The sequence below is a fragment of the Leuciscus leuciscus genome (genome assembly GCF_965113295.1).
Source record: "Leuciscus leuciscus genome assembly, chromosome: 3".
Lineage (NCBI taxonomy): Eukaryota > Metazoa > Chordata > Actinopteri > Cypriniformes > Leuciscidae > Leuciscus > Leuciscus leuciscus.
In genome coordinates, this window is record NC_138727.1 from 41,503,180 (window position 1) to 41,518,656 (window position 15,477).

General features: G+C 35.9%; 2 protein-coding genes across 3 annotated transcripts; both read right to left on the reverse strand.

Moving 5' to 3' along the window:
• Positions 1-462: 462 nt before the first annotated feature.
• htra3a (HtrA serine peptidase 3a) lies at positions 463-10,320 on the reverse strand. 2 transcript variants are annotated; one of them, XM_082164891.1, is made up of 10 exons: positions 9,176-10,317; positions 6,680-6,779; positions 6,165-6,387; positions 3,536-3,730; positions 3,399-3,431; positions 3,188-3,302; positions 2,866-2,925; positions 1,888-1,945; positions 1,613-1,708; positions 463-1,299 (listed from the first exon to the last, which is right to left on the reverse strand). In XM_082164891.1, exons 1-10 carry the CDS (start codon positions 9,591-9,593, stop codon positions 1,131-1,133), a joined length of 1,467 nt encoding a protein of 488 aa, XP_082021017.1. In that variant the 5' UTR covers positions 9,594-10,317; the 3' UTR covers positions 463-1,130. The 2 variants fall into 2 exon arrangements, with proteins under 2 accessions (XP_082021017.1, XP_082021018.1); XM_082164892.1 differs by lacking the exon at positions 2,866-2,925 and having other exon boundaries at positions 9,176-10,320.
• A 2,143-nt stretch (positions 10,321-12,463) lies between these two features.
• rab33bb (RAB33B, member RAS oncogene family b) lies at positions 12,464-15,350 on the reverse strand. The gene is made up of 2 exons (XM_082164926.1): positions 14,432-15,350; positions 12,464-13,378 (listed from the first exon to the last, which is right to left on the reverse strand). The coding sequence occupies exons 1-2, from the start codon at positions 14,642-14,644 to the stop codon at positions 12,908-12,910; spliced, it is 684 nt and encodes a 227-aa protein (XP_082021052.1). The 5' UTR covers positions 14,645-15,350; the 3' UTR covers positions 12,464-12,907.
• Positions 15,351-15,477: the final 127 nt, after the last annotated feature.

The window sequence follows — 15,477 nt, forward strand, 5'->3', positions numbered from 1 at the left end:
CTTCATGATTCAGTGTTTTTGAACACATTGAGTAAATGATTCAATGAAGAGACTGTTTTTAACGAATGTGATTAAAATTAGTCAGACTTTCACTTGTCGGTTAACTACTGACGAAACGATCTGTATAAGAGTCAATCCCCACCAGAATAACAATCGTCTTCAACGCGCCAACACAAACAATATACAATAAAAAATATAATAAGTAAATATAAAAACATACATTTATCTCTTTTTTTATTCCTCTATGTGAGTAGATATTAGATGGTAGGGGGGTGCCCATTCATATATAAATATTTGATATATTATTAATATATACTGTAAATTACAGTACATATTGTCAGACTCTAACATCAACTCATCCATCTTTTTGTTTACTACTAGCTACTCTCACAAAGTTAATTCTGCCTTTCCAGCTACAGGAGACCTGGATACACAGTGTGTGATACAAATGATTGAGTAAAATGACTGATATAATTCAATTTATTAGATGACATTCCAAAAGTCATTGTAAATGTTAAAACAGTGCTAGACACTTTACATCAGCTTTGAAAAATAATAGTTATTTAAAAGTATTCAACAGTCATTTATCAAAATACATATTCATTGTGCAAATATTTTGCATTTAAAAACTAATAAACAACATCAGCATTTGCCTTTACAAAAGCTGTGTGCAAAGACTACTCTGACTGGTGTTTTTCCTGCAAGCAATGATATCAAATCAAATGAAAATGATACACTTCATCAGGTGCCAAAAGCATTCAGTAGCGTAAATATAAAGTGTATAATTGGCAAAATGCCTTCTTTTTTTCTTTTCTAAATGATAATTGATATTTATTGTGAAGACCAAGAAAATCCATACAGAAAGACACTGTATTACTTTGGAGTTAGAATGACATTAATAAAAAATTATTTATTTATAAAAAATTATGAAAATGGTCTGAAGATCCAGTGCGCGTACAATTGTTTTTACTGCATTTGTCCTTTGAAGCCCAGATGCAATGTTAATTGTGCTTTACTTTCTTCACATTTTCATCCAGCTGTAGAAACTCAAGAACACTCCAGTCTCAACCAATCTGTTCCACTTGTCTTGTCCTTCAAATCACTCCTCTGGTTCCACATCTCTGGCATTGTCACTGCATAAGGATATGAGGTTCAATGTTAAATAGTAGATCATCATTACCACGCCGAACTTCCAGAAGGAGGGGCATGTCTCCCTGAATCGCCTCCTGTAGTTCTCCAGTGTTGACCAATGGATGGCCGTTTAGCTTCACTATAATATCACCTGTTTCAAGCCCACCCCTGTGAAGAGGAACCAATGAAAGGAGAACGTCACGTGATTAGTTTGGGATAAATAAAAATGCAGTTGATTGATGTTGCAACAACATATACTGTATGTAAGTTGTAACAGCATGCTTAATATATGATATGCTCAAAAGTATTTAGAAAAGAATCTGGGGTGAAAATAAATATATAGTTTGGCTTCAGGCCAATTTCCACTGCACCAACAGACGCAGATCAACGGCGACAGTCAACGGATTACAACACATCACAAAAACCGACGAAGTGTCTGTTGCCGTCTGTTGGTGTTGTGTGAATTGGCCTTTAGACATACTTCTGAGCTGGGGAATCCGGGACAACTTCATGGACAAGAATTCCATTGCCGATATCTGGAAAGTCTGGATTGTGCCATTTTAACTCCTGGACAATGCTGAGGAAAAAAAGAGAAATACAAGAAAATAGATGAGATCTGAGGGAAAAGGGATGCAGAAAGACATTTCTCCTTTCAGAAAGCTTACTGATTATACCCGACACTAATAAATGTGAAGGATTCAGTTTTTTTGTTTGTTTGTTTGTTTTTAAGCAATGTTGTTGATTGACATAACATACTTTTCTGTTAAAGTGACCATTTTGATTCCAATAAACCTTTTCTTGGGGCCTTTTATATCTGAAAGAGAAATTATTAGTTTTAGATATTTGTACAATTTCAATGTGAATTCAAGTCATGCCTGAAAGATTGTTTTTACGAGTTAAAAGCACATGAATTGCTCCACAAAGTAAATATGATTGGGAAATTCAGGATTTTCTTAGAGCCCTGAGTTTCTGAGTTGGGGGCATGTCAGTGAGAAAATAGGGTGAATGCCAGGGATGCAGAGTCTGGTATTGACAGTAAATTTGTGGAAATTATTGAAATAATTTTTTTACATTTACAATAAAACTATAATTGCATAATAACATAATTACAAAATATGACATTGTACTATACAATACAATATATAATGATACAGTTTACAGCACCTTCAATAATTCAATTGAAAGCAAAAAAATGTAAACCTGATGCGCATGTTCATCTTCTTTGTTCATCAAAATCTTGTAGGATTTTTCCGTAGAATTGGTACATTGGTACACATTCCCAACTCGTATATACAAACTTCCAAGGAGGACTTGAAATCACCATCAGATAACTATAGTACCCCGAGTGTTATTCACAACCATGAGTTTAGCACTGCACAAAACCGAACTGAACAAAATAATTACTGCCTTTTTGTTTGGTAGCGATTTCCGTTAAACACTGAAGCAAAGAGTTATATTGACTTGCAGTTAGCTAGTAGCAGGTTACTGGGACAAATTCATGCATTCAAGTTTTACGGTATAACAGGATAAACAGTTAACAACCTAATTCAGCATTGTGGCCTAAACATCAATGTTGCACCTTTACTTTGCCTCCTCTCACAAAGTAATTTAATGGTATGATGGACCAGTAAAATTTCAGTGGATTCTGCTATAGCTTGCATGTTTGATGTCATCAGGCCAGCAAGATGACTAGCAGATAGCTAGCAAAGTGACATTTGCTAGCAATTACCTCACCTGAGGCAGTCTTCACAACTTGAGACTGCGTGAAGTTTGTCCTGCCTACCATTTGTTTGGCTGAAATCAAAGTAAATGACACCAAGGATGTAATGGACAGGCTGTTTCATGCATAGTGTATTCATGTTTTGTAGCCATTTTGTCACAGTTGGCAGAACATAATTTAATAGGTGGGACACACAAACACCTAATTAATCCATAGAATTGAATGAAAATAAACATCCATTTGTAAATTCAGATTTCTGTGAGCTAAAATTTCTGTTGATGAATTCATTTTTGGAATTACCAAATTAATTGCATTACCTCTGTGCATGATGCTTACCTTTCTGCTGTTTATCATTGGATTCATCAAGGAACTTAATGATTCGGTCGGATGGAATGGCAAAAGAAATCCCTGCGGTAACTTTTAGTGTGTTTATTCCGATCACCTCACCATCCTAACATGACAGAAATATTATGTAAAAAGCTAGCAATATTAAATGTATCTACCCAGTGTCCTCTTAATCTAGATGTAAAACTCCATTCCCACTCACCAGATTGACAAGTGGACCTCCTGAGTTTCCATACTTCCCATTGATGATGAAAGAGAGAGTAATAGACAATCAAATTCAGGTAAAATATCTATCAAACAGTTGTTGCAGCCTGAAAACACCATTCTTGCTTGTCTTACATTGATGATAGCATCGGTCTGGATGTAGTCCATGTCAGAGTCTTGGATGCCGAGCTCTTTTCCATCTCTCTGTGTTGTGCTGACGATGCCTGTTGTGACTGTGTTCTGAAGAGCGAATGGACTGCCAATGGCAACAACAAACTCCCCAGGCCTCAGATCAGCAGACTGACCCAGTGATAACACTGGTAATTTTTTCTGGAGATAAACAAAACATTTCATGCAAATTAAATCAACTGAAATGTGATTCAGTCCATATGTTTTCAATCATCCTGTTAGTCTAAAAAGCAGCACGGCTGTGATAAAGTGCAGCCTCGTGCCTATGGCCGAATCACGGCTATCCCGGCCAGCGTGTGACACATTCAATGTTGAAATAAATGTTATTTCCTCAAGTTTTTTTACACACTTATTTTACACACTCAGAACATCGGCTGGGATGGTGATATGAACAACAACACTAATGCTCATGTAATATTGCTTAATTGCTAACACTACCTGAACAAACTGGTCTGATTTCAATCCTTGCAAAAACATTTGAACAGTCTTAAGGCCAAATGTAAAAAACAAATCAGAAATTGGGCGCAGAGTGGAGAAAGTCTAAGGCTGCAGAGCAAGAGATGGGGAAATGACATCAACTACTATAAACAGAAACAAAATATCTGCAAGCATTCCAGACTCTGGCATGGGAACATTCTTCATTTTTTGTTTCCAAAGCCATGTCTACCCTGAATAGTTTCTCTTTGATAGTCTAATTCAGAAATGGGCTACAGAAATATTGCGCTAGACGGTTTACACATCTCCATAATCAGATCCATATGCATCGGGAAACAAAACACCTCCTACAACACCTCCTAAATTCCCACACACAAATGTAGGTCAGCATGTGCTTAAAATAAGGCTACAGTTAACATGTCCCAGTGTGTCTAGATGAGGCGGAATGTGTGATATAAACCATCTGCCTTTAGAGTCATAAACATGGGATTTAAGAGTCAAAGGTGTTGCCATTTTTGGATTTGTGCTGAGTTTTTATACTTTGAATGTTTATGAAAGATGAACTCTGGACTACTGGCTAATAGGCTTTGTGTCTGGAAACTCCACTGTAAAGAAAAATGTGGTGACACTGACAGCAAGAAAGGTTGAGGATTCAACTTTTTCAGCCTCAAGGCCTTGTTCCACATTTACAACAGGAAATAATGGAGACAAGGGAAACATACTATAAAATATTAAAAATGAGGGGAAAACACTAGACATAATGGTCCTATTATTCTATTGTCCCTTAAATGCCACCCCCCTTTTTGAGCATATGTGAGAATGCACTATCCAAACTTAAATAGTTGTAATTCGTGAATGTGTTACCTACATAAGTACATAACTAAGGTTGGTCTCTTTTTTAAAGAAGACACTCAGCAGGTTATTGCTGAAGTACTGTAAAACAAATGTACTAAACTTTTTTTAAATAAAATTTTATTAAATTGCAACAACAACAAAAAGTCAAGGCCATATGTACCAAGTTGTGTTCCAAATTTGAAGTTGATATCACAAAAATTGGTTAAGCACTGTACCAAAAATAGCCACCTGGTGACACCCACATTCCATTGAATTTTTTTAATGTTTTCTCCTGTAACAAATTACAAAATTTCTGTCACAATAAAACTTATATCACAAAACAGTCACCAAATTTGGTAGGTAAAGAGTTAGTGTAAAGTATAATGTAGTTAAAGGGTTAGTTCAGCCAAAAATAAAAAATTCTGTCCCACCCTTATGTAGTTCCACACCCGTAAGACTTTCATTCATCTTCTGAACACAAATAAAGATATTTTTGATGAAATCCAAGAGATTTCAGTCCCTCCATTGGGAGCAATGCAATTTACACATTCAAGAACCAAAACGATAGGAAAGATATCAATAAAGTAACAAGTGCTTTGTTTGCGCAAAAATAATAATAATAATAAAAACATAATTTACTTCTGTATTTACAAAATAATATTATCCAAAAGCGCATTCACAGAAGAACTTCCGGTCTTGAGTCAACACAACATGCATGCGTCGTGGTGCTCCCCCTAATATATCAATATTTTCGTAAATAAAGTGGTAAATTATGGGGGGGGGGGTTGTGCAAACAAAGTACTAATTGAGGTTAAACCACTGGATTCACATGGACTACTTTAATGATGTATTTCCTATCGTTCTGGACCTTGAATATGTAAATTGCGTTGCTCCCAATGCAAGACTGAAAGCTCTCGGATTTAATAAAAAATATCTTCATTTGTGTTCCGAAGATGAACGAAGGTCTTACGGGTTTGGAACCCCATGAGGGTGAGTGATTAATGACGGAATTTTCATTTTTGGGTGAACTAACCCTTTAAAATACATTTTGTTAATGAAACATGACACCTCCCAATAGGGAGAGGATTTCCAAAGGATTTCCTTTTTCCAAAGGATTTCAAAGTACCATTTCCATGGTGATTCACTGTCCGATTTCAACGTTTTCACAGTATGATTTTTTAGTTTTTAAGCTTTCGAATGATAATGAATGATTATTACTAAAATGTGTGATAGGAAAACAAGGCAATAAAAAAACAGCGGTAAACTGACAGTTATGGGTCATTGATGCTTGTGAAATGATTCCCACCTTTGGATTAATTTTGATAGTGGCAATGTCAGACTTCTTGTCGATGTCTCTGATGGAGGCGTCATACGTCTGGCCATCGTGTAGCTGCACTCGTAGATGCTGGCGGCCCGATACTGTTGCACTACTAGCTACCACATGAGCATTGGTCACAATCAGACCTGCCTGAGTCATTATGAATCCAGAACCGCTTGACAAAGGTACATGGCGGCCAAAGAGCGGATGGCTGGACACAAACATTCAAAACAGTGGTTATCGCATGACTGAAAGGGTGAAAATATTACAATTATATTCTAGTATTGCATGAAAATAAAAGTTAATATAACAATACAACTTGCTAAATGCATAATAGTTTAATTTAAACTTGGATTAATTTAGATTACTACAGTATTGAATTATATAAAAACTCCTTCTCTTGAGAGTCTTCAATCGAGTGCAAACATGACAAATAAATATAGCTATCACCAGCTAAAACATCATCTTTTACAGTTATAGGTATAAAGAAGAGTAGAATTTACTTGAGGAAGAGCTCGACGTGTACCACAGCAGGGGCAATCTTCTCCACAACATCAGCGATGAAGTTAAACTTATACCTTGGGCTGTTCAGATGTGCAGGACCTATACTAGCAGGAAGAATCATTCACGTCAATGACATGATATGCCAGATATGAAGACTAATGACTAATATAAGCAATACTTAACAGTTTGTTTTTTGGTAAATAGCATAGGTCAGGGATAGGCATGTTTGGTCCTATAGAGCCGCTGTCCTGCAGAGTTTAGCTCCAACCATAATCAAACACACCTGAATAAGCTAATCAATGTCTTCAGGATCACTAAGGCTTCAGGTAACACTTGTAGGCAACCCTTACCTTGCCTACAGGTAAGGGTTTTTTTCAGGGTTAGAGCTACTCTGCAGGACAGCGGAGTACTAGGACTAGGACCGAACTGCCCCGTATACAAGTGTAAATGTGCACTAAATTAATATTTAAGGAAATCTTTCTCACATCATTTACATTGTATTAGCAGAATAAGTGGCAACCAAATTTTAGGGTGTAATACACTACCGATCAAAAGTATGTTTTTTAAAGAAGTCTCGTATGCTCACCAAGTGTGCATTTATTTGATCAAAAATACAATAAAAACAGTAATATTGTGAAATATTAATGCATTTTAAATAACTGTTTTCTATATTGTAAAATGTTATTTGTTCCGGTGATGGTAAAGCTGAATGTTCAAATTCACTGATTTGGTGCTCAATTCAGTTATTATTGGTTCTCAATTATTAATAATGGTTCTTCTTATTATCCATGTTGAAAAGAGTTTTTGATTCTTAATATTTTTGTGGAAACTGAAAATGTGATAATTGTTTTAATAAGTTAAAAAAGAACAGCATTTCATTGAAATGTAAATGTCTTTACTGTCATTTATGATTAATTTAATGCATCCTTGCTGAATAAAAGTATTTATTTAATTTTTACCCCAAACTTTTGAATAGTAGTGTATCACAGTTTCCACAAATTATAAGGGCATAACTGTTTTACTAATGAAAATTAATAATAATTATTATAAAGATTTTTTACTGTATTTTAATAATACTGTTTACTTATAATACTGTTTTACTCTATTTTTAATAGAGTAAATAATATAACTTATTAATAATATATTTAATAATATTACTTAATTATTCCAAACTTTTGACCGGTAGTGTGATTTTAAGTGAGAAATCACTGACAGGGGAATTTCCTCTGAATATATGCCAAGATCTATGAAATTCAAACATATTTAGGCTTCATTAATTTAATCTCCCAATATCAGCAGCCTCCGATGTGCTGCTTAGAACTAAATCTTAACTAAACCAAGTACAACTTGTTCCTGGATCAACATTCCAAACAACTATTCAGATTTGAGGGAAAATTGTATGTCAAGTTTAGACTTACAACCAATAGGTGCTTCTACATTGTAATTCACCTATTATTTCCCTCTGGTTAAAGGAATAGGTTATGGGTAAGGTTAGGTTTAGGGGTAAGGATAGGATTAGGATACATTTTTTAGACAGAATTATGTTGATCCAGGAACATGTCTTGGCAAAATCACAGTGACCAAATGTTCTATTAGATAGATGTCCCATAGAGCACATAACAGAATAGATATAGGACATCCATTGTAATAATTTGGATCACTGCTCATCTGTGACTAGGTGTGTCGCATTTAACTTCCCTCACATTCCGTGGGCTGGACCCAGATGGTTTTCGGCCTAGATTGTGTCCTCTTTTCCAAAGCTTTAGAATACAAATAGTTGCATGTTTTGATTCGCGCTTCAGTATAAAAGGGTTAAAAGCTGCTTTTAGATTTATGTTCACTGGCTCTTAGTGAAATAACTACAGACCACACTGGAATAGTAAGAGGAAGGAACTAAGAGCTGTTGACACTACATCTCACTAAACATCCAAAATCACACTGATGTTACTTAGTAGGCATTCCAAGACGTCTCAATCAGACAAATTCAGACATCACACATGAAGCCAAAATTAGAGAAGATATAGCAACAGTCCTACAAGCTGACTGAGTATTAGCCTATGCTTCACACACACACAAACACTTGCACTGTCATTTTTTTTCTCCCCCCAGTCAATAAAACAGTGGTCTAATTCACATGGATAAAGCAGCAGTCAAAATTTGAGACTGTACATTAAACATATTTGCCAAACCTTTGGAAACTATTGCAACTGCAAGACAGGAAATACTGTCAAATGCAATGCATTTATGAAATTCAAGCTGCCGTAACTGACAGTTTCATTCAAATAGACTTAGGCCTATTTAATAGACAAATAGCATGCTTAAGTGTCATGCGCAAAAGGCAATAGCGCTGATAGGCAACAAAATAGTAGTAAACATAATTACTAGTTAATATTCCAGACACACGGAACAGAACCAATTTTGATAGGAGGCTATACCTGAACAGAAACAGAAAAATCAAGAAGAAAAATAAGTAGTTGAACTTATCAGTGACTGACCTGAGCTTGATGATGCGCATGAACCCTTGTGCGTTTGGGTAATCACGGAGAGCCCTCGCTGTTGCGCTTTACGCGCGGCTGCTCTCATCTTGCACACATTACCGTAGGTCTTTCCGTCGCTGCCACACACTCTGTGAGTTGTCTTACACTGGCAAACGCCTTTGGAAAGTCGCTTACCGGCTGGAAATTTACATTCAAGCCCGTCGCCACACGGAGCATCATCCTTCCGACCGCACGATGTGCCCTCGCCCAGGCTGCACACAAGACAGCAGTTGCAGTGGTCGGGCACATACCCGCTCGGACAGCTCGGGCTCGGACATTTACTCACATCACACCTGGATGAACATTTTGTCCTCGGCTCGGCCACGGCGAGGTCCTGCGCAAAGAGCATTGTTGCTGCAAACAGAATGACCAGCATTCCCTTTTCAGTTTTCAGGTAGCCTACACTTGGAGAGAAATTCAGTCAGTGTATTCAGTCTGTTCAGTTAGCTATCTCAATTATTTGTGATATTCATTCGTGGCCTATGATGTCCAAAATACAGCAAAAAGCTCCTCTGACTTTTCCGAGAACGTCACACGATGATTGTAGCGGCGTTTAACATGAAATGTACAGTTTCATTCCCTAGATTCAAAGTTCAGTCTCGTTCTAATGCTCGTTCTTATGTTCCTTGTGCGCTATGCCGTTAAAAAATAACAGTGCTGGATAAATCTCTCAGATTTCCCGGACATGTGGCCACACACACTCCCTCCACTTCACTGCTTTTGTATATCCTACACACTCAGTGTGAGGTATGATGAAATAGGTAGGACAGTGTCATTACTAAACAATGCATTAAAGAGCGAATTTTATTAGCACATTCTGTGGAAATATCTACATTTCAAGAAGTGGATGTAAAATGCTTTCAAGCTTATATTATTAAAAAGGATCAGGCTAGAAAATATCATGATATAAACAATAAAAATGAACAGAAACTCCCCACCGTAATAGAAAAAAAAAACGTTTGGAAAAAAAATGTCTTTAACTCTACAGTATTGCTGATGTCTTTTCTGTAATATATTTCACAGTTTTACAACATGTCCGAGAGCTTCTCTCAGCTCACCGCTTTCTTCTTTACTGATATCATGCCTCCCTGTGGCGAATGCAGAAACATACTAAACATTTTGCATAGCCTACTTAAACTTAATTATGACCAGTGTTGGGGAAAGTTACTTTTAAAAGTAATAAATTACAACATTGCATTACTCCCAAAAAGTAACTAATTGCGTTACTTGGTTAAAAAGCAGTGCTTTATGTTACTTTTGCATAACTTTTTCTCACCTGGGCTGGACTGGGATTGCTTGTTAGCCTTTTAATAACAAATAAAAAAGTTATATTTTTGGCTAATGTAAAGGTTCTTTCACACCAAAAGACAAACCTTTAAGCTGTGCTGCCATTTTGGATTGAAGAAGAATAGGATGCAGAAGAAGAAAGTTCTTATTTCAGCAAAAAAAAAAGAAAAAAAAAGAAAAAAGAAAATGTAACACAAATGTGATGTTTCTCTAAAGTGATTTTTGCTGATTAGTATGGTTGAATTGGATCATTAAAGATCAACAGCAAAGTCATTGGTAAATAAAATGAGATTAAATACATAAAGTATATTTGTGTAATTTAATCATTTTTATGTAATATTCTGAGTCTGCATTTTACTGTTTTTCATTCATTTTAAAGGGATACTCCACTTTAAAATGAAAATTCTGTCATCATATACTCACCCTCATGTTGTTTCAAACCTGTATGAATTTTTCTTCTGCTGAACAGAAAGGAAGATATTTAGAAGAATGTCTGTAACCAGACAGTTTCTGGTACCATTGACTTCCATAGTAGGAAAAAAAATATATTATGGAAGTCAATGGTACCAGAAACTGTCTGGTTACAGACATTCTTCTAAATATCTTCCTTTCTGTTCAGCAGAAGAAAAATTCATACAGGTTTGAAACAACATGAGGATGAGTATGATGACAGAATTTTCATTTTAAAGTGGAGTATCCCTTTAAGGGATACTGAATCTGTTTTTGTGCGAGTGAGATTTGTTTGTTCACATTTAATGCAGAACTATAATAAGTAACATGCAAAGTTACTTATTTGAAAAAGTAACTCAGATATTTTGCTGTAAATTTAAAAGTAATCGCCTACTTTACTAGTTACTTGAAAAAAAGTAATCTGAATGCATAACTCACGTTAGTGATCTAGATTTTGCTTCACTGAGGGCTTTTAATGTTGTACACAGAATGCGCGTGTGATTTGGTTATAGTGGGCAGATTTCTGCGTGTTGTGTGCTATGAAGTGTTTACCAGAATGTCTTCAATTAAGACAAGTTAAAACAAGAATACAAGTTCTACTGTATTAGAACAGTTTGATATTACAGAAATAACCAATTTTTTTCTGTACAAGCACAATTTAATAATAATCATTTTTAAATAAATTTAATTTATAATGCACTTTATATTTAAGTAAATCCCAAAGTGCTACATGATAAAAAAAAAAAAAAAAAAAAAATAATAATTTTTTTGAGAGAGAATAATATTACTGCAATTTAAAATGCCCTACTCTTATTGTTGAAATAGCAAATAAATAAAGTTTCATCTATAAAGTTTTGTTTTATACTGGTTGAGACATGGTGCTCTTCTCTTTTCACCACGTCTGATGCCATGATCTTAAACTTAAACATTATTTAGACAGTAGGCCTATGTCTAAACAGCAAATAGAAACAAATGCACAACAAGGTAGGCAACATTCTTAAAGTAAAAACTTAAACACAATTTTTAGAATTTAAAATCTTGTACAGCAGCTATTTCTTCACAAGGCTTAGTCCCAGACAAAAATGCATGTTTGAGCTGTTTTTACTGAAAGCAACTTATATCGTTGTTAAGCAACGACATATCTTTAAAAAAAGCTACTTAAATGTCCTAATTGAACTAAAGTCTAATCCTGGCTTAATCTATGTGGTGTCTGTGAAACCAGGCAATAAACATACAAACATTATGTGTGATCTATACAGTGTACAAAAATTAAATGACTAATTGACAGCTGTAGCAAAGCTAATGTCCATAGTCCGATACCAATCAAACCAAACTGTGATAGCCAAAAAAAGTCGATTAAATCTTTTTCTTTTTTTGAATTTACGCAATTCCTCTAACAGCCACATGAGGGTGTCAATGGATAGTGTGTTCCTGCTTCAATTCCAGATGTCAAAGGATCCAAGTAGGAAATGTAAACTTTTAAAATGCTGAAAAAAGTATGAGAAAAAGTATTTTTTCTTCTTGTTTATTGAATCATAAAAATAACTTTTTTGTTAAATATATTTAAATTGAGTAATATACGGTTACATGTATAGTCAGTAAGTCAGTTAGCCTTAGACACATATATGGGATAGCACAAAGAGCAGCAAGAACAAGTAAGTGAAGATTCAGTTGTCAGAGACTACACCAACCAGTGACAACTAACCAGCTCCATTAAGCAGTTTTTGAAATCTCAAGGTTTAGAATGAAGTCATTTAATCTAGCAGTGTTACACTTGTCTGTAGAAGGTTCCATGCCGGAGAAATTCCTTCATGAATCCTCCTTTGCATAATGCATAATTTTTCTCTTTCTGACCATTGACTTGTGATTCTCAAAGGATACACTTGCTATTTACTTCTTGTCCCTGTCAGTGGATACTGAAATAATCACGCCACTCTTGTGTTCATCTGTCAGTTAGCAGATGCAGCCCCATTTATTCTTGGTCTCCTGTGCTATTGGAACTTTTGGTGTGATTTTTAAGCTCTCAGATCTGCACCCTAACACACATTCGTTCACACTCTGGCTTCTCTGGCTCTTCAGACTCTTTGCCAATGTCACAAAGATACTGTCCACCTGGTCCCCTTTGTGACCTTTGGCTGAAGTAAGATAAAAAGACATTCCATGGACTTCGGCCAAATGACGAGCCTGCTCGATTACCACAGATGTAATCGGAGTGACCAGATCGGCCTTGTTGCAAACGAGGGCCCGGGGAATATCTGGACCAAGAGAGTGCTGACGGCACTCGTCCATCCACAGAGGCAGATTGCGGAAACTAATGGGGTTAGTGACATCAAACACGAAGACAATCCCGTGCACATTGCGATAGTAGTGCTGCACCATGCTTTTACGAAAACGTTCCTGACCAGCAGTGTCCCACATCTGTACCTGAAGCGAGATGGAAGAGGACAAGATTTAGATTTTTGTTCACATATACATAATATACATTTGTACTCATGCCTTGGCATTGCTGCTGCCATGCATGACAAAACTGAGCTACTGAAAATTGAAACTTGAGTCTCCATTGGGCCTGACGGTATTTATGAAGTTCATTATTATTATTATTATTATAATTTTTTATAGCCTCAATGCATTAAGTGCTTGAATTGGACAAAAAATAGAGCCTTGGTTGAAATAGGGGTAGTAATGTAGCCTAAATGTTCATCTTTAAAGCAATTGTTATTTAATGTTTGTGGTGTAGGACTAAAGCTTCTCTTCTCAAAAGTCAAGTCCAATTCCTCATTTCAAAGCTAATTAAGAGCTCAACAACACAGTAAAATCCAGCGTTCCGTTGTTCCTCCATGGCATTCACAAGCAAAAATAAAAAATAAAGTAGTAAAGAATTTACATCTTGGTTATTGAATCTGATAAACAGATCAGGTAAATCCAAATTAGTCAGTACACAAATTATTACAAATATTTGATATAGCCTACATCAAATCTCTTTGAGGAACTCTAAAAACTCTACAGCATATGACTGTTATGGTGTAACACATTTAAACTAATTTAAAATTCTTTGTGGTTTTTGTAACCCTAATTATTGTTTATTATCGTTCATTACTGTCTTGTTTCTGTATTTATTGTTGCATACATTTTTATATATATACATATACATATCTTTGAGTCGGACCTCTTCAATGAATCAGTTCCAAAACCGGTATGTTCAGTAGACCTACTGAGCATTCGATTTAGGGGGTGAACAGTTAAAAGGGTACTAAAAAGCAAATGATGATGCAAATAAAACGTAGGCTACCGTTTATGACTTGACAATACGCCATTCCTACTCACAAAAATAGGTCTAATCGCGTTTTTACGGATGGTTTAATGCAATGCCTAAATTAGTTTTATGCATTCAGGCAACATTTTTGTAATCTGCTGCAAAATAAACGTGGTATAAAATTAATCGAAAATACAGAACAACTTAAATAATTTAACTCTTACTTTGACTTTCTCGCCTTCTATCTCAAGAAGTTTCTCACGAAAGTCCACCCCGATTGTCGCCTCCGTTCTGCTGGGAAACTGCCCGGTGCAGAAGCGGTGTGTCAGACAGGTCTTACCGACTCCGGCATCTCCGATCACAATGATCTTACAGGTACGACGGCAGCGCGTCGGGATACCGTTCGACGAGCTGGAGCTCTCCAAGGACGAATCCATTTACCGTTCCAGTGGCAAAAACTAAACCTCGAATTAGATGTTAAAAGGAAGCTAAAAGTTCAAGAGTGTTCCAGTGAGCACTCCTCACATGTCAATGACTGATGCTTACTGATTACTTCCCCTTAAATAAAAGAGAAACTTGGGACTCGTTTTTTAAGCCCCACTTTCATAAGACATCAAATCAGGTAATTAAAGAAAATTCTGCCCTTTTGCAATAATACATATGATTATTCCTTTTATTCATGAATGTAATTATGCATAAAAGGGGTAGGAACCGTTGTTAAAAGGGAAGTCTGACATCCAGCTTGGACAGAAACCAAAAACAGCCCACAGTTATTTCATATCCCTTGGCTTGCAGTATTTTTTTTTTTTTTTTTTTTTTTGTGACAAAATATACTTCAGATGTTTTTGGCCAAAACATTTTAAATACTTAGAAGATTTTTAAAGACCCTACCAATGTCAATGAGAAGGAACAGTAGATGGGCTGGTGCCAAATGTGTGCTCTTACATTTAGATTTTTTTTATTACAAAAAAAAAAAAAATCTATACCATACAACAAACTCTTCTTTGAACACTGTAACCCAATTGGACCAGACAGAGTGATAAAATGAGGTAAGCTGGAACAGAGAGCAGGAGAAAAGGGCTCTTGATAACAGTTTACTGTCATTATCAAGCCATTTTTTTTTTTTTTTGACACCTCCAAGAAATGCTATAAGGAACATCTACACATGCTGCTTCCCCATTAGGACATCACTTCCTGTCCACCCAGCCTTCCCCCAAAACCATGTCCAACTTCAGACGATTCAGCCACCTTTTCACACCAGATCTTCTGC

Excerpts from the sequence above, each read along its gene's own strand:
- htra3a (XM_082164891.1), bottom strand. The coding sequence starts at position 9,593 with ATGCTGGTCATTCTGTTTGCAGCAACAATGCTCTTTGCGCAGGACCTC. Across the intron at positions 2,926-3,187 it reads CAATGATAAACAGCAGAAAG|CCAAACAAATGGTAGGCAGG; the intron begins GTAAGCATCATG and ends CTTTGATTTCAG. Across the intron at positions 1,300-1,612 it reads CCGGATTCCCCAGCTCAGAA|GGGTGGGCTTGAAACAGGTG; the intron begins GTATGTCTAAAG and ends TCCTCTTCACAG.
- rab33bb (XM_082164926.1), bottom strand. The coding sequence starts at position 14,644 with ATGGATTCGTCCTTGGAGAGCTCCAGCTCGTCGAACGGTATCCCGACG. Across the intron at positions 13,379-14,431 it reads TAGAAGGCGAGAAAGTCAAA|GTACAGATGTGGGACACTGC; the intron begins GTAAGAGTTAAA and ends ATCTCGCTTCAG.